Below are 20,052 nucleotides of genomic sequence, written 5' to 3'. Positions count from 1 at the left end.
AAACAACACAGATTAAATAATAATCACTTATTTATTTTATGATATATGGTGCCATTGAACAGCGTGAGACAAAAAGTGACTCCCACAATGCAGACGACAACATAAAGAAAAAGAATGTAAAGAAACACCCTACACACAAGATGTACTACAAAACGCTATTACTGACGTCGAAGAGACAAACAAGAGATAAAAAATATAAAAAAATATATCTTTTATTAACCAAACACACAATACGTATTTAATGTTATGTATGTGTTGATTCCAGTTAGAATTACATTTATAAGTACTTTATTAGTATAGGCCTATATAGCGTAAGTTATTTAACTTAATTAAATCAATAAACCTCCCTTGCTGGGGAACTATAATTTACTATTATTGTATTAATAATGAATGTTATAGCAACTTTTTAATGAATCATTTTTCTTTCTGAATATAATTGTGAGGTTAGTTGATTGTAACTACTCATGAGTAAGTCTGTAGATGCTTTCTTACACACACACACACACACACACACACACAAACACACACATATATATACAGACATACACCCGCGCGTTATTAACTCCTGAAACGTTATGACCTATCTTCTCTCACAAAAGCAATCAGAATATAAAAACTCATTTTTCAAACACATGTAAGATATAAAAAAAAGGCTACATGCGTAATATTAACAAGAAGTAACTGTAATAACTTTTTCAAAGTCAGAATTATGATGTATGTCTAGGTTTTTTATTAATAGAAGTAAATTTTTCTGCGCAGTAGAATAAAAATGCATTTGTAATTTTCGCAGTGGTGGATGTAAATAAGAGACGCCTAACAGGTAATGGAACTTGAGTGTTTATTAATGCAAAGCCAGTGTTTCACAGCTGCAGCATATCGCTCGTCAGGGCCGCGGGAAGTTCGGGAGGGGGGGGGGGGGGAAGAGAAATGGTCTCGAGTCAGAAATGTTATGGGAAAGTCGGATCACAAAGACAGACATGTAGACGACATGTAACTTTCACCAAGACTGCGTTTAATGCAACATAACTTCTTCCAAGGTAATACACAAATCAGTACCACCAACTGAGCATTAAACATAAAGACAAATTCCCATACACATTAAAATTGACTAATACCAACACCTTCCCCCAATTTTGACAACCCTAACTCAGAAACAAATCTGTCAAATTGACAGTAGGGTACCTGTTTGGTTAAAATGTCACTTATTTGGTTATCTGAATCAACATACACAAGTTTTACAATATTCTCTTGTACAAGCTCTTTTACAAAATTGTTTTTCACATGAATATGCTTAGATCTTTTTGTCTCAAGAGTACATGCCATTTTTATGCAGGATTGATTATCCTCATACATAATAACTTCAATATTCCTTAATTCTGAAAGTTCTGTCAACATCTTTTTCACAAAGATACACTCTGTAGCAGCAGTAGCCAAGGCTACGTATTCAACTTCAGTGCTGGATAGACTAACACAACTCTGTTTTTTACATTTCCATATCACATTATTACCAAATATCCTAATGAAGTAGGTACCCTGTAATACTTTTCCTATCAATTTTATCATTTGCATAGTCTGCATCTACGTATGACTCTATCACATTACACACTTGTTTAGACTATCTAAGACAATACTCTGTTTTGTTTAAATATCTTAGGATGTTTTTCAAATACTTAAAATGACTGTTTCCAAAACAATTCTGAAACTTACTGAAATATACAATAGGAAAACTCAAATATGGTCGAGTACCCAGCATTACATACATCAAACACCCAATAAGTTCTCTATACGGCAAATTATTGTCACATTCATCTGAAGGTTGCAAGTCTAATTTAATTTCCATTGGCAAGTCTGAGAATTTACACTCTTTCATTTGAAATCTTTCCAATATTTTCTCAATCAATTTACATTGCCTAATAGATATACTTCCATCTGTACAAATAATTTCTAGTCCAAGGAAAATAAAAACTCCAGTTCCCTCACTCATTTCCTTCATTTCAAATGTTTCTTTTAAAGTCACTATAAGGTTTTGAATTTTTTCTTTATCACCAGAAAAACCCATTAGATCATCAACATAGACCAAAATGTATAAGCCCTTCTTAAAAAACAAGCAAGGATCAGAGTTTGATCGCTTAAAACCAAGTCTTAATAGTTCCTTGCTTAATCTTTCGTACCAGCATCTGGGGGATTGTTTCAGACCATACAAAGCCTTCCTTAATTTGCAAACAAGATTTTTATTCTTTTCAGACCCACAAATCCCTTCAGGAACTTTCATGAAAACTGGATCATTTAGTTCTCCATACAAAAATGCACTTCTGACATCTAATTGGTTAATAACCCAGCCCATCTGTAATGATAGTGATAACAAAATTCTAATAGTATGCATCCTAGCTACAGGGGCATATATTTCTTCATCTGGTTTTGCTTCCTGAAAACACCCTCTGGCAACTAATCTTGCCTTCTTAATTAATTTACCTTTTACCTCTTTTTCTGAAAAAAACCCATTTGGAGTATATTACTGTCTTACCACTTGGTTTTTCAACTAACTCCTAAGTGTGGTTCTTTTCTAGGGCACGTATCTCCTCGTGCATTGCATCTTCCCATGAATCCCTGTCTGTTATCTTTCAAATCAGACACTGTCAAGGGAAAATTAGGATCGAGAAACCCCCATGCATTCAATGCTATTTGCGTTGTATAGTCCTCAGTAATATAGTTTTTATGCCACACTGGAGGTACCCTCGTTCTTTCTGATCTCCTTCCTCCTTCCTCTATACCCTCATCAGACATTCTCTCCTTTTCAATATCACATGATACTGTTTCTAACCTGTCCACACCATTTACCTTTACTTTCAATGGTTCTACATCATATTGTTATTCAAAGTACGTCTCATCCTCCAGAAACTTTGCATCCCTTGACACTACAATTTGTCTCTTGCTTGGATCAAAAAACCTGTAAGCATTTGAAGCGTACCCTACCATGTAAACCTCAATGCTTCTCGTATCCAATTTCCCCAGAGATGGATGGTTGTCCTTAATGAAAGCTTTACTCCCAAACAACCTGATCTTATGGTAATTGACTTTCCCCCCCATACCATGTGTCAGCTGGTACTAGGCCATTGTATCTAGGGGTTCTATTATACAAGAATGCTGCTGTCCTAACAGCTTCCCCCCATAGGTATTTAGATAAGTTTCCTATCAAACACCGGGATTTCTCTAACAAAGTTCTATTCATTCTCTCACTTTGTCCATTTAACTGAGGTGTAAGGTAAAAGCACCTATTATGAGACCTTTCCTAATATGAGACCCTAGACTTTCTCAGCCGGGAGCTCCTGAACTCTAGCGGACAATACACTAACTCGGTGTAGGGAACGTTTTCTTGCGTGTGTATTGTTTTTATTAGCGAGCGAATGTGCAGACAAGCGTGGTTACCAATTTTGTGTTTTACGAGCCATCGAGTTTTCCACCGAGATAACAGAAACGGCTTACATATAAATCAAGGTAAGGTTACTTGTTATAACATTCATACACACTGATTGCTATATAGATGAGTGGTTATGTGCATGCTAGTGAGATTGTGTTTCGTGCACTTTTTATATCCGCAACACAATGACTTTTGTTGCGTATTGATGGCTCCTATTATGAGACCTACAGAGTACCCTTTTATGGGATACTATCTCATATTAGGAACCGGGTCTCATATTAAGAGCTTCCTGCTAAATAAAGTGTTATGCATTTAAACATCAGAGTATCATTTAGATATCGCCTTGTTACAATACAATGATGATTTATTATGTTATAATGTAATTAAATTGCTTCATATCTAATGTATAGCAATATAATTTTCGTTATTAACAAACTGAAATGACATATTTCATAATTAATGCTGGACTTAGAATATAAATTCATAGGCATAAATTAACAGTTTTCTTTGCCTAAAATTACATTTATTTGAACTTTATTATTGCCTTTCATATTAATGTTTTGCTTTTAGATGGATCCTAGCCGAAATCCGAAAAGGAAGAAATGGGACAAGGAGCAGATTATCCTAGCTGTCAAAGCTATACAAACAGGTACTATGGGTTACAAGTCAGCAGCGAAACATTTTGGGGTACCAAAAAGCACAGTGGAAAGGTATGTGAAAAATACTGAATAACGTTCTGATGATTTGGTAAATGTGCCATCAGGAAGAAGGCCTACATTAACCTGTAAACTAGAAAATGAACTTGTAACGTACTGCATTGAGATGGATAAAAGGTTTTATGGGTTGAGGAAATGTGATATTAAAAGGAGGGCCTTCCAACTCGCCATTACTAATGGTATCAAACATCCATTCTCAGAAAAAAATTATGTATCAGCTGGTAAGAAGTGGATGGGTTCTTTCTTAAAGCATCATCCACAGTTGTCATTAAGAGTTCCCTAAGGCATTTCTCACGCCAGAGTTAAAGGTTTCAGTCCTGAAAATGTGAAAAAAAATTTTGAGCTCTATGTAACTGAATTTGACAAAATTAAAGGCCGTTCTCACAGGTTGTACAATGTTGACGAGACTGGGGTAACTGTGGTACAGCACAGAGCTGAGAAGGTAATATCCCTGCAAGGAAAACGAGAAGTAGTTGCACTGACATCAGCTGAGAGAGGGTCACTCATAACAGTCGTTACTTGCATGAATGCAGTTGGTTCTGTTGTCCCTCCATTGATAGTGTGTCCAAGGAAGAATATGAAAATAGAACTCATGGATGGGGCACCAGCTGGTTCTATTTGGGGATGCCACCCTTCTGGATGGATTCAGGGGGATTTGTTCACAAAGTGGTTTGATAATTTTATTGAATGTACAAAGACATCACTTGAAGACCCTGTTCTTCTTGTTCTCGATGACCACTACTCACACACCAGAAATGTTGATGTGATACGATTTGCTAGAGAGAACCACGTATCAATCATTTGTATCCCTCCTCACAGTTCACACAAAATGCAGCCACTGGATGGATTCAGGGGGATTTGTTCACAAAGTGGTTTGATAATTTTATTGAATGTACAAAGACATCACTTGAAGACCCTGTTCTTCTTGTTCTCGATGACCACTACTCACACACCAGAAATGTTGATGTGATACGATTTGCTAGAGAGAACCACGTATCAATCATTTGTATCCCTCCTCACAGTTCACACAAAATGCAGCCACTGGATGTAGGCTTCATGAAGCCACTGAAAACCTATTATGCCTCAGAAATACAGTCTTTTTTAATAAACAACCCTAACCGTATTGTAACACCACTCTTGGTTGCAAAGTTGTTAAGTGCAGCATATCGACGAGCTGCAGCAATGGAAATAGCAGTCAATGCATTCCGCAAAACAGGATTGTACCCATTCAACAGTCATGCGTTTCGTGATTGTGACTTTGTAATTCACAGTTGTCAAGAAATTCCTGATAGAGATGTTCATACCAGTGCAACTATCATCGCCACTTCGAATGACACATCATGGTGCAGGACCATCTAATTCTCAGCCTGTTCTGCCTATGGATCGCCCACATTTTTCTGGCACAGGGCCTTCTGATGCTAGTCCTGCTCAAACTATGAACATCATACCTATCTCTCCTAAAGACATTAAGCCACTTCCTAGTCTTTCAGCAAATGTACAAAGCCGAAGATGTGGCAAAGCATCTGTAATAACCTCATCGCCTTACAAATCCGATCTCCTGAAGAGTTTGGAAAGAGCTACAACAGCAAAAAATAAAAAAGAAGCTGCAGGGAAATGTCATAAAACCCTGACGAAAAAACCTTCTGCCAACACACAAAAGTCAAGATCATGAAGTTGTACAAGAAGATTAATGGAACAATCCAGCAGAGACGAGTCGGATGATGATTTCGACATATTATCAGATAGCTCTGGTGAAGAAGACAACGATGCTGAGTGCCTCTTCTGTGGATTAATATTTTCAGATGACAAACATGGCGAACAGTGGCTACAGTGTACTGTCTGCTGTCGTTGGCCTCATGAACATTGTGGTGCCACTGACAGTCACTTTGTGTGTCCTCAGTGCCAAAAGAGGATAAAGAAATAATGTGTCCCATATTAGGAAACCTTTTTTTTTCCTTTGGAAAAGTGCAGTGTCTTCCTTTTTTTGCAGAGGACATAAATTTATTAGTTTAAAACAAAATGTATGTATTGCATTGTATAGTTAAACATATCAAGTGATTCATTATACATTAAATGTTAATTTATGTTCACTTAATAAAAATATATGAATTTTATTTAAAAGGGGTCCCATAATAGGTGCATTTACCTTATAGACAGGAGTATATTCCAGCTGAATACCTTTCCTGAAACACCAGCCTTGAAAACTTGCAGAACAAAATTCACCCCCATTATCACATCGTATTCTCAACACCTTGCGATTATCAGAAGAAAACTGCCTTTCTGCTGATTTTATAAAGCTTTTCACATTTTCACAGGCTTCATCTTTCCTCCTCAACAGAAACACCATACAAAAACCAGGATATGCATCTTTTATAGTCTGAAAATAATTATACCCATCAAATGTAGTAGGCTTAATGGGACCACACAAGTCACAGCATATTATCTCAAGACACCTTTTTCCATTAGGACTTATCGAATTAAATGGTTTTCTAGTCAACTTACTCTCAATACATACTTTACAATCTCTTACTGCTTCCATACCTTTAATTCCTGTCATCTTACCCAATGTTCTCATTGCCTCCTCACCTGGGTGACCTAACCTCTCATGCCAAGTAGACATCCCTACACTGGGCACAGGTTCATTTCCAGTTACCGAACAATTCAGCCCTACTACATACAGTTTACCAATTTTTTGGCCTACGAGAACAGGTATACTTTCATTGCTTATTATCATCTTATCATTAAGAAAGGTTGTTTGATACCCAACTGCACACACCCTTGATATAGAAAGAAGATTGTATCTCAAGTTATTTACAATCAAAACATTTGTCAATGTACATTTATCAAAAACAATATTTCCCTTTTCATTTGCAACGAGAATTTTACTTCCACCTGCTACAACAATAGCAACAGGTTCCTTTAATGTCTCAATGCCTGTCATGAGAGACCTATAATCAGTATTTATCATATGCTCGGATGCACCTGAGTCACACACAAAAGTAATGGCGTGAGATCGTTCATCGTTACTCATCAAAGAAGTTGAAGCTATAAACACCACATCATTCTGTTCAGCACTTACCGGTGGCATTCCATCTGCAACATTTACATTTTGTAAATCATGTCTCCTGCCACAGAAACCCTTCCGAGGCGTATAGGAAAGCGAACCTCTCCGCTTTAACACTGGACACTGTCTCTTGTAATGACCATATTCACCACAGCCGAAACACTTCACCTTTGATCTTTTCGCCGCAAACGAACAGCCAGACCCCTAGGATGGTGACATATGATCATCCACCATTCGAAGTTCTGCATCCAGGAGTCGTCTCTTCACGAACTCTAAAGTTATGTTTGAAGTCATCGTCTAAATGGCTGTGATAACACTGCTAAATTTCTCCGGCATAGTCAATAATAGATAGCAGACCTTATCTGTTTCGTCTAAAACTGCCCCCAATGCTTCTAACTCACTAAGCATAGTCTCAACTACAAGGAAATGTTCCTGCAGCTCACCTGAGTAAAACTTCAATTTCAAGAGTTTCTTCATCACAAATAATTTGGATATGGGGCTCTTCCGGGCAAAAACATTCTTTAAAGAAACCATAATTTCTTTAGCTGAGGTTGCCCCTTTCACTATCTCCAGGTGTTTATCTGATACACATTGAGCTATGACCCATTTAGCCTTTTTATCACGCACATCAAACTGTCGCCTTTCTTCCGCTGACAATTCCCCTTTGGTGATGTCCGAGATATTTATCACGTCGTCTACTCCCTCTTTGGTCAAAAACGTCTCTACTCTCCATAGCCAATTGGAGAAGTTAGTATTCGTAAGTTGTGGAAATACTTTCACATTGCGTCAATATTTCCTTCCGTTAACAGTAAGAGAAATTAATACAAATTATTTAATTATATGCCAAGAATATCTAATTAAGGTTTTAGATCAGATCGGCAAAATAAACTACCCTGTGGTACATCGCACACTTACTCCGTGTCATTATTTTTAAATTGCAGTAGTGTCTTTATTACACCTTACGCTTTTGTTTTGAAATTGTTCATAACAGTTTATTTTGCAGATGTTTTCTTGTTTCGGAACTTCTCTTGTGCCTGGATAATGTAGAGTGGATCACGGACCTTCAGATTTCTCTTGATTCTACTATCTACTATTTCTGGTAGCATGCATTGGAGATAAAACTTCTCTAATTTTGGCAGCATTGTGTTCTTCCAAAAAAATTCGTCCTTCTCTATCCTTTCAATGTAGAAATCTTTTGGTGTTGCAATCACAAAGTCGCATAATTCCCTTCCTGTAATATTGAGCTGTCCTTGAACTTGGTAGTAAAACCTATGGTTTCTCTTCAAACTAAGTTTTCCATTTTTAATTTCCAAGCATATAGATGCACTTTTGTCTTCAGCGACATCCCATAATTTTCTGTCTTTTACAGATGGCAAACATTTCACTTCCACCAACAGTTCTTCATCCACGATACCGTCCGGAGTTGCAGCGAGGAATGGTAGATTTTCATAAATGAAGAGACCACATCTGTTTACGACTACTCCTTTTTCAGAACTGTACCTAGATAATGCTTCAGGTTCGTGAACTCTTCCGTACATAACAGATGCTGTATTAAGTTCCTTAGGAAACAATAAATTTCTTACTAGGTTATGGCAAGGTGTATAATCACGGCGAAGTATGACAGTTCCAAAGTTTGATGCCGTCAACCGATTCATTCTGTACTCGTACCATTTTTCATTGTCATGCTGACCTCGCGTGGCGATCTCAACACAATCCCTCTTTTCTTTGCTTTCAGCCTCTTCTTTAACCTTAAGTAAAAGCTGATCACAACGACTAATCATTTCTTCCTCTGATACATCAGGATCTAGCATCAATTCTTCATTTCCATAATGTCGATCTGGTCCTCCACCAGTCTTCCTTTTCTTCTTTGGAGCACCATTTTCTTGGTAGTTCAGTTTACGTTTGGAAGATTTCCTCTCACGTCGGTTGCACATTTTCTTGCATGCAGACCCAGGACTCCGACCATGCATTTTCTTCCAAGGACTTGTGTGCCAACCAGGACCACAAGAGTGAGCGATCGCTGCCCCATAACAACGCCTGTAATAACTGCCGCGTTTGCCAAAATTGATGCGTTTTCCTCCAGTGAATTTAGCATTTAGAGCCATGTACCTGCAAAAAAACATTACAGAAGCTACACATGATTCATATTCGTTAAAATGCATGTATAAATTTGCATATAGTTCTTAATTTTTCGGTTAAATCGCTATCAGAACTTTAGTGCACAGCTTAAGTGTAAGAAAATAGCTCGCTATAATGTTGCTGTAACTGTAAACTCTGCAAGATGACATTAAATTTTTTTGCAAGTCACCTTGTGGTAGAATTAGTACAATACAATTAACATAGGGATATAGTTTGTGAAGGAACTGTTCGTATATTCAAATCATTTCTTAGTGTGTTTCAACATATTGTGCAAGGTTATCCCAATATGTTTATTTTCCATTGAACCAGGCGGTAATTACACTGAATTCAACATCCTAAACTTGTAATTCAACTTTCCAACCTTCCGATAGTCTGGAAATTAAGTCTACACCCATGGGCTGTGGCATACAAAGGGCCAGAGGATTTGCGTGGCTCGATTTCCAGAGGGATCAAACCAGAAGAATTTTTTCATGTTACAATCGTGCCGTTTGCCGGCGAATATTGTGGGGATCTTCCTTTTTACCCACCAGTGTATTCGAGTGCTGCTTAATGTCTGCCACATTTCACCCTCATCGGCTCTGAAAACATAATTTTTATCTGAAAGCCAAGGCAACCTCTCGATCAATCTAGATAAAGCGAAAGCTATAAAGCAGGCTAATATGTATCAAAGGGGCAATGCTGGTTTGTTTGGAAGGATGTTTAGCTGGTAGCAACACGATGCAGCTTTGTTATGTGCGTGCCGTTTTTCTGTAACTTTTCATTTTGTAGAGAAAGATCGAGAAAAGATCATAAATCAATTTGTAGAGACCTAAAAAATATGCAGTTTCCCTCCTTTAGGCTACAGCCTACGCAGTCCTATATCTTCTTACGCCACTTCATAATGTTGATTGGCTGTTACCTCTATGAAACTTTGAAATGGGATACCTGTGATTTGGCTTTCTTATTGTGTTGATCTGCTATTGGCTCTAGAGTCTCCCAGGGGGTGTGTAATACTTCATTGCCTAATTATTAAGAAACACAAACGAAGTAAAGTTTTAATTCTAGTTTGTACTGAAATGAATAAATTAAAATCTACCGCCTCTAACTATTTGTCAATATTGTAAATTTGAAGCTGTTAGGCTAACTCGTAAATTTTCTACTACCTCAAAACCAAATATGTTGCTCATCCTATGTTTTAAGCGGGCTTTACGAAAATCTTATTATGATAGTGTAGTTCAGCATAATAAGTTTTTTTAATTATGCAGGTCAAATGCGTTTGTCTTCCTATGTCACGATGTTCTTCATCAGTGCAACATCGGATTGATGAAAAGCTATCATTTATGAGATTATAAAATTGACAAAAGGTATACATAATCTTAAAATATTTAACCAACTTTTCATTAGAGGTAATTACAAAATAATAGCCTTGCGTATAAAGCGCAGCATCAGATTCATAGCCTACATATACAGTATCTGATATAGCACTGTTATCGAGATCATAAAACTACGGATTATATACAAAGCAGAAAATATTTGGGAAATATAAAACAATCCGCAATTTTAATATGAATACACAATAGTTCCATGAAAAACAATATTTTTAAACAACTGTAACAAAAAATTCGGAAAAAAATCATCAAATCAAAGGAAAAAATTATAGCTCATTACCTAATTTACCATAAGGTTTCAAACTACCTTAAATATATTAATTATATCAAAATGTTAATATTATTATCATTTTAGGAAACAATTATTTTTTCTACAGATTGTTTCAAAAAGGTAGGATGCGGTGAAAGGTCTACGTCTTATGTGTCACTCACCGTTCCGCAGCGTTCGTAGTACTGTTCGTAACAAGTTTGTCGGCTTTTTTCTCCAAATTTGCCATTAAATTCCTGATAGGTTGTAGGAGACCTGCTTTTTCTAAATCAGGAAGCAAATTTTTTTCTCCAGATTCTTTTCTCTTGCAAAAAGTTGAGCGGCAATTCTTGTGATTCCCAAAAACATGATCGGGAACATTTCGCAAATCTTGCCTAAGGATTTCAATTGCGTCTGTCCCTTGCTTCTGAGCAGATTCTTTTATGGCTGTTCGAGTTCCTTTCACCAGTCGTTCAGATCTTGATATTTTGTTTACATCATCGGTTTGTAATAACAATTTCCTTCCTTCTAGTGAATATGTTGTGTTGGATGCCAACTTGTGGATTTTTTCACTAAATGCTCTGGTGGCATGATTCGCACACTCAACTTTAGTGACGTATCGTCCATAATTACACGTTTGCTGTATTGCTGACATAACTGCAGCATCGCCATCTCCTATATAATGTTTGTACATTATTCCATGCATTTCGATGCTGCAGTTAAACCCTTCGCAAATTATGTCCCGTTCCATTTTTGTGGAAGGGCCAGTGTGATTTTTGTAGCATGTATGTTGTGGTATGCTCTTGGACCTAGATTTCGCCACAGAACAAATGCTACAGTATCTATTTCGCACTCCCAAAAAGAGGATTTTTTGAGTTTCTTGACCAATTATGACGGCCTGTGAAACAAGAGTAAATTGTTAAAATCGTAAGTTTTATGACTGTAATTTCACACAAGAAAAAACTATAAAATTGTTAAAGTGACAATGCGAACATATGTGTTATAAAATTTTTCACATTAAGTGATATACAAATATGGCCTGACCATTTCATAACTCTTAAGGCATTTAATATTTGATGACACTATTCACGTTGAAGATTAAAAACCTGTATACATTATGACATAATTATTTAAAACACATTACTCTACTTTTCAATAAACAATGCATTTAACCTTGAGAATAATTTGGCTCCATGAAACAAAACAAAAGGTTTACAAATATCCATTGAGATAAAGTGCTCTATTTTACACCAATAATGCTATTACATACAATTTATCAAGCCCTCTATCCCAAAGAACATCATTACGCCCGACGACATTTAAGCTTGTAACAATATTTTGCTACGACATTTTTCCATTGCGTGTATTATGCACTACCGTAACATTTTATAAACGTGAATTTCAAAAGAAACCACTACAACCAGTAAATAAATACAATGCCTGGCTTTATTAATTGTGGAACAACACATGTCAAATTTTTCGCTGTATAAAGTGGATACTTACAACTCCTGTAGATGAGTTATATCCATGGCCATATGTACGTTTTCCCCAGCCCCCATCACCAACAACAGTTATATATGGCACTCCATTACAGTAATGATCTTTTTCTTCAGCAATTTTTCTCTCTTCTTCGCCGGCGTTTTTGAGTTTATCGGTAAGGTACAGTTCCCATGCCTAAAAAAGTTCAAAAACTTCATGAGTGTTTTTGCTGAACCTGGTGTAATGTGTGTGAACAGAAAAAATCTAAAACTATTCAATACAAAATTGTATTATCCTAAGGTAATAGTAGAAGCATGTATGAGAAGTGTTGTTGTAATATTGGCGTAAGTAAAAATGTCAATGTTACACGGCATGCATGATTGTGTGCAAAGGAAAACGATGGGACCTACAATACTGACCATCACTGAGAGAAAGAAATTATTTCGAGGATCAAAATTTTCCCTATCAACAAAATAATACATTGAATTGTGTGAAATAAATATATGGCTGTTTAAATTAAATTATGATTTGCCCCAAACATGGAATGTTGATTTCACACAGCTTAGGTGATGTTTATGGCTGCATTCACAAATAATTTTATGCTCATAAAATATTAAGGATTTGAACATGGCCATAAATGTTCGTACACAGTGTAAAATAAACCTTATATGTTGCATCACTTTAAAAAATAAACTGTAGGATGTTTAATCGAACTTCTAGTCTGGCACCACGTGTTTAGGAGTCAGTTTATAAGAAATAATGCCTGTTTCAAACGCTTATTAAAAATTTTATGTTATTTATGGATGTATATTATCGCTTAAATGGTATTAGCGTGTGTACTTTAATCCACGTTTCAGTCATTATCTTATTTTCTTAGAAACGATATCATCTTCCCCTTTTATTCTTTAATGAAGTTTAAATAAAAATATCGACAAACACAACAAATATTTTTATTTACACAGAAGTTCCGAACAAATCATCAATGTGTAAAGGCCTATCCGAACCAAGATACTCAAAATGACCAATACTATTTCCATGTAAATGCAGGCCGGTACTCATAAAACTGATTTTGTTGTCACCAAAAACCCTAAACAGGGTTGCTTCGTTATTTACTGAAAACAAAATATTGATTTGCCTCTACCACGATGTATGTAATTGTTATTGCAAAGATGTTTATTACGTGCATGTAACACTTATCTGTCGATGATGTAGGAACAACCAAACAGATGTTTGGATAAGGAAATTATTTTAAAATATCTTATTTCGTACAAAGGAACGGACAGAACAAACACATGTTAGTGTGTGAAACGAAGTATTGTTTGAAATTAAAAACATTCATTTCTATAAATATATATCCAATACTACTATAGAACAACGTATTTCTTATCTGAGCATCCTTTTTTGCCCTCCTACCACATTAATGTGGCAATAAAAAGTGACGTGGGATAATGAATAACATGGCACCATTAAAAAACAAACATCCTTTTTTGAAAAATAATATTTTACGCGAATTGTTTAACATTTTAATCTTACCTCTTCAATTGAAGATTCGTGAGATCGAAATTTTTCTCCAGAAATGTTAGGCACGTCCATCACAGATAGTAGCTCTTCGATTTGGCTGTGTCCAATCCCTATGGATATAGCACCCCAAACCAGTGCATCATTGATGTCGTCACAATACTCCGGTTCGTGAGATGTAATTTTTTTGGTTTGGTTGCACGCATCACACTGGAATGTCCAAGTCGAAAAGAGGCCACTGCGACTTTCTGACACGAAAACAAATTTCCCTAATGTACATATTTTCTTATGGTCTTCCAGTAGAGCCATTTCTTTCATTAGATGGGCAATATTCACACATCTGTTTCCTCGAAGCCTCTCTTCCAAGGGAATGTAGTTTGAGTCGTGCTCAACAATAAGATCAGGAAACTCGCTTTCTTCACCACTACTTTCTAGAAAACTCAATTGATTATCACACGACTCCTTTTGCTTTTCAAGAGAAACTTTTGCAGGTGACAAGATTGTTTCTTCACTGCGTAATTCTTCGTTTGACCTGTATAGTGATAAAAATTAGTAAGTTAATATAAATGTGACAGAAACGGTGTATGAGAATTCAAGCGTTCCAATAAAAAATTATTTCTAGAAAAAAGTACATTCCAACATTGAGGTAAAAAATAACAACGAAAATTTGCTTTACTCATTTATGTGTTAGGCTTCAAAATTCTTACAGCAACCATATGAGTGTGGCGTGCCTTTTTACAGAGGCATATAAAGGCTTTTTCTTTGGGAGGACACAAAACCAATGAAGTTACGCAGTTGATGATACACACTTACGTACAAGTACATTATATGCTGTAATTTAACCTTAAAAATACAAAATCAGAAAACTCTTCTGTGTAAAGGAATGCAGTTCTATGACACAAATATTTTAAAAATAATCTAATTGCTGGGTGTAAACAGTAACAACGATTTTGCAGTAATTACTTTTATATAAACTACTGCAACAGTTATCAAAAATAAAATGTTTTAATGAAAATGATGTCTTTATTACACTTTACCAAATACTTCGGTTTAAATTTGAAAATCGTCTTGTAGTTACAGCCTGATGCGGAGTCTAAGGATGCAGTGAATGGAGGTTGGCACGTTAGTGAGGCGGGCCGACCCACGCGAGGAAAAGACCTGCAGCTTCCAGCCAATCGTGAATAATGCCCGAGATAGGTCGAGGTGCACAGGATGCTAGCGCCGTAACGCAGGGACAAGGAACAGGCATATCTCCGAGAAACCACGCCGACCAATAGCGTTGTCCGGAAGGATTGCTACATGCGGAAATCCGTGTGACCAAGCCGCGACGGGAATCTAACCTGGATTGCATAGATGGTAAACCTGCGTTCTAGCGCGAGCCAACGCGGCCTTTTAATTATTTTTTTGTTCACTATGATAATTTTGTTACAAAAGGATTGGGGGGAGGGGGAACAATCCGACTCAATAGCAAACAACGCGCACCTTAATAAGTAACGAAACATCAAACGATGCCAAGAAAATATGCAGTATTTACTTTTATTTTATAGTTTCATGATTTTCGTTTCAAGCTAACAAGTTTTAAAGATTCCTGTATTTATACTCAGTAGTGTATCGCAATAATTCAAGACAAATGCCCCCCCCCCCCCCCCCCCCCACTCCCCCACTCCTTTTACCAGGCCCTTTTTCGTTGTCATGAGACGAGCAGCGCGCATTTTGGAGTGATGAATATTTCTCCCGCACGAAACGTTTGCAACGGGAGGGGTTAGTAATTCTTGCCACGGTGACCTTGAGAGGCGGTCCGTCCAGCCCCTACCCGGCGTCAGCTGTGCAGGTCATTCACGCCGCGGGGACCTAGGCCATTACGCGTTACAAGCCAACCCACAGCTATATTATGAGACTGAGTCGTTGGCCAAGGGAAATTTGACTTGAATGATGGACAAAAAATTCAAACGAATGGCTAGGCAGTTGTGCAATTTCAACCACACATGACAGTAGTACAGTGGAGTGAGTAAAATTGTTATTCTTATACAAAAACTATAAATAGAAGTACACATAATAGTACTTTGTGTTGGACAGATTATTCTATAACTTAGATAGGGTATCTTGTATTACGTTTACATACATTATTTCTACATTGACATGAAAAATACATTGGCATTAAATGGAGCAGCAAGATTAATTCTTTCAACTGTTGCACATGTGCCTTGTAATGGGTCGCAAAATTTCAATATCACCTTAGCTGCAAACTCATTATCTTCTAGATTTGCAACCTGAAGCCTGGATTTATCTAAATCGTATCTGCTTGTGTAACGAAAACTGTGCAATTTTGTATATATATTTTTTTCAAAATCATTTTTAGACCGTTTTTGGGAAAATATCAGTTTATTAAACTCGAAAGTAGCGCTTAATTACTAAATTTACACGTATTAAAAATAGTTTATTCACGTTCGTCTAAGTACGATACCCTTCACATTAAATTTCGATCTGATCTGATAACGTTTCAATACTGTCGTCCAATGTACCGATTTTTATGTTTTTCACTGTTGTATTTTGTTGTCTACGACATAAAATGACGTGAAACTGTAGCACTTCAATAATAATCAATAAGTATCTATTTTTAAATTATTTTTAATGGCTAAAGGTAAATCTTTTACGCAAAAAAATGCACGCGTTTAGTTTCAAAAGGATTTCAATACGATAGATAACCATATGAGTTAGGTAAATTTAACACCCTAGTCGAGCTGGTATTGTCTCATTTTTTGGATGCCCGACTTTGACTGTTCGATTTAAATACTGTATACATGAGCGTATTCAATTCGAAAAGTGTTTCGAAATCGTTTATAAAACGAAATGGAAACGTGGTAACTGGATACGTCATACGAGTAATTTTTATTCCAGTTTTTTGTTACGTAACCTTGATCTGAAAAAGTTAGCAGAGATTATAACGCGATTTGTTAATATTGTTATAATAAGGTAAAAAAATATATAACTGCAGTTTTACTCAATGAACAAATTAATTAGTTATTAAGTGTAATTACATAGTGAGATTGTGTTATAACTTATAGATAATATTTCTACAACTTCGATAGTTACAAGCTCGTCTTCGGAATAGTTTCAAATTTCTTTACATCTTTCTTAATATATATATATATATTTTTTTAATTTCGAATAATTTATTGTTCTTATTGTATACAGAAAATTACGAAATATAGCATAAACATATCCAGTTACTTTTTTTATATAAGTTATAAACTAACGAATACGATAAACCTGAACACAGTTGCAAAAGAAAATTAGGCTATTGGCTGAGCAAACTGTTTTTTGAAAATTAATTAGCATACTGAAACCCTGAATAATGTATGAATAAATATACACCTCAAAACGAGCGTATGACTTACCTCGGATTTGTCGAACATGTTCCGGTTTCGGCCTTGGCTTTTTTCTTCTTCCACAACTGCCGCATGATTTTAGATTTCTTGCTTTTCTTCAAAATGCGGCTCGGCTGCTTTTTTCTGTTGGACATGTTTTACAGTTTCAGATACACTCTGCCTACAAAACCACTTCGTACGACTCACACTTCACAAAATGCGCGCGAAAGTGGAATTTTTTCCCGGGAGACTGGCTGCCCACGCGAGCGCTGGTAGTAGTTTCAAGACATCTCGCTTGGAGCGCCAGCGTACAGTCACAGGCTGACAGGTCTCGCGCTTGTAACGGAGGCGATTTCCAAGTCTCGCGCAAGACCCAATCATGCCTCCGGTTATTCGTGGACCAATACTACGTTTTCACTCGTACATTTACAAACCATATACCACTGGAAAGTATACATTCGAGGCTAGGGCAATGGCTAAATATGAATTGGAAATAAAACTCAATTAATTTTATAACGTAGGTTGAATATAGCCCAAACTTTTCTGTAAAAAATTATGTAACACTAAATATGATGCCAAAAATGATCTAATGACTTTTACTGAATCAAAATTTCACGTCACCCTCGCAAACTATATCGTACACCAGATTCTATTTTATTGTCGTCTGAAGGGAAATATTTTTCTTCATTTGCACGAATTCAATTACAGCATTGAAAATTTAATAAATCCAAAAAAATTAATGTTATAAAAATTTAAATTTTTTTAATGCATATACCAAACAAATGTGTGTCATGTATACATCAACTAGGAGTTACATACTTTTTTATTTCATGAAATGATTTAATGTCTTGACCAGCCTTAATGCTGCCTCAACGGAGCGCACCTACGCATGAGCTGTGGGAGGACCAAGAGGCATCTTTGCAAGTCGTATGTGTTTGTTATGCTGCGGGTGACTGTTAATCGCGTCCACGAACATTATTTTTTTGGAACTTAGTCAGAGAACTTTAATTTTGTTTAGTATATCTGTTAAGATATTTATATATCTTTGGGAGACCTTGATTTTCTTTTGTTGTTTTTTTAATGCTTATGCGGATATTTGTACGAATTAAATTAAGTATTCTTTTTTGGTAGGCAGGAAAATATTTAGTTTGTCTCGTTTTCTTAATAGTTGACTGCAGTCGTAGAAATAGTGGTACCAGGTGTTTCAGATTATTGCGAGTCATGCCAGACATGTGATGAGTATTTATAAATTTAACTTGATCTTTAAACTTTGGATGTAAGCAGCAATTTCGGAATATATATTTTTTGGTAGCATCTTAGTAAGCCTTTTCCTTTACACTTCGTTACAGTTTAGTATTGACTCTGTTAATTTTGATTTGACGCAAAGCGCAAACTCGCTGCAGTCAGATAGGGGCAGAAGAATATGTGAGTCGGCGAGTCAGAGGGCCGTCATTACTCCTAGCTGGTGGTTGGTTTTCCGTGTCTCCCCATGACCAGGGGAGGGGTTGCATCACGATAAATACCCATAGTTTAAATATATTTTTTCTTTGATATTTTAGTTTAGTATTTTGTTTCGTCATGATTACTTTCTATATTAAATACAAGCATTTTTTTTTTTTTTTAAGTCAAAACCTATTCATATTTCCGATTGCTTCGTTTTGTATTGACTTTTAAATACCAGTATGTGTTTTCAGTTGAAATTAAAATCCAAAAGATGAGGACGCGACTATTTGTGTTGCTATCTTGTGGCAATCGCATCAGTCATTTATTCGCTGTATCCCAATCGACTGTAGTGACTTCATATCGTTCCAGTTCACGAATAGAAAATCACCTAACATTTTTTCGACATTGTTGCTGCCTTTTGTCGCAGATTGGAAATGTATGAACTATAGTTCATTTCAAACGAATTTCGTGCAGTCACAGTATGTGTAAGCGCAACGTTTATAGGAATGATCCTTAGATCATTCTTGGATAAGATCATTGGATCGCGGATCGAAGAGGAGAATGAAGCAACTGGCCGTACGCTTAAGAAACGGCACGGTTTTTCAATATCTCGCCATGGAATCGCGCAAACCAACAATGTAGGTTTAAAATACTCCCAGTGAAGTGTCACACCACGCCATTCGCTGTGGATCTGCTTCGCTGGCTGGACGAGAGACTCGGCCTTCAATACGAATAGTTGATTGCTGTCCGGGTGTACGGGCATAAAAAATGCATTTTGGTAAATTTAACGACGATGCTACACTGTGAAAAAGTTATCAGAGCTACCGGCGGGATGTCTCAGATCCACACAGCTAACATTGAGTCCATAGGTGTAGACATCGAACTAATTCTGGACAACTTGAAAACTGTCCCCGTTGTCAACATTGCGCTTGAAATAGCTAATAAACAGATTGTATACTCCCTTAAGCCATATGGGGAAATTCACTCGTTAATGGATGAAACGTGGGGGGGTCTACAGTAAGTTCTAAGCCAAGACAGGGGTCCGGATTGTAAAATTGGAAACTCGACAAACACATCTCTTCATACCACACAATCAATGGGCACCAAGTTTTTTTATAGTTATTAATGTAAAATTCTGTACAGGTAGCCAAAAACATATAAAGGTCACATTTACCCCAATGCGCCTTGAAACAGCAAAGAAATAGTGCGTGCTCCAGCAACACAGTGCTCCAACACGCGTAATGCAGCTATGCAAAGTAAATAAAATCAAAATAAGAAGTTATAGCCGCACAT

General features: G+C 36.5%; 2 protein-coding genes across 4 annotated transcripts in view; both read right to left on the bottom strand.

Moving 5' to 3' along the window:
- LOC134531070 (uncharacterized) overlaps positions 1–20,052 on the bottom strand; it is a 300,682-nt gene that overhangs the window by 191,833 nt on the left and 88,797 nt on the right. The window contains exon 1 of one of the 3 annotated variants that reach the window (XM_063366597.1): positions 17,347–17,365. The exons of the other annotated variants lie outside the window; for them this stretch is intronic. The gene's annotated coding sequence lies outside the window, so the exon portion shown is untranslated. Of the gene's footprint in view, positions 1–17,346; positions 17,366–20,052 lie in introns of those variants that run through there. 3 annotated transcript variants of the gene reach the window in all.
- LOC134531069 (uncharacterized) lies at positions 1,030–11,999 on the bottom strand. The gene is made up of 2 exons (XM_063366594.1): positions 11,137–11,999; positions 1,030–9,307 (listed from the first exon to the last, which is right to left on the bottom strand). Exons 1-2 carry the CDS (start codon positions 11,700–11,702, stop codon positions 8,191–8,193), a joined length of 1,683 nt encoding a protein of 560 aa, XP_063222664.1. The 5' UTR covers positions 11,703–11,999; the 3' UTR covers positions 1,030–8,190.

The sequence above is a fragment of the Bacillus rossius genome, chromosome 3, assembly GCF_032445375.1.
Source record: "Bacillus rossius redtenbacheri isolate Brsri chromosome 3, Brsri_v3, whole genome shotgun sequence".
Lineage (NCBI taxonomy): Eukaryota > Metazoa > Arthropoda > Insecta > Phasmatodea > Bacillidae > Bacillus > Bacillus rossius.
This window is presented reverse-complemented; position numbering and strand designations above follow the sequence as displayed.

What these genes read in the sequence shown, in the direction of transcription:
- LOC134531069 (XM_063366594.1), bottom strand. Translation starts at nt 11,702, where the DNA reads ATGGAACGGGACATAATTTGCGAAGGGTTTAACTGCAGCATCGAAATG. An exon ending in ACTACGAACGCTGCGGAACG is followed by an intron (nt 9,308 to 11,136) that starts GTGAGTGACACA and finishes GTTTTTTTGCAG; the next exon opens with GTACATGGCTCTAAATGCTA.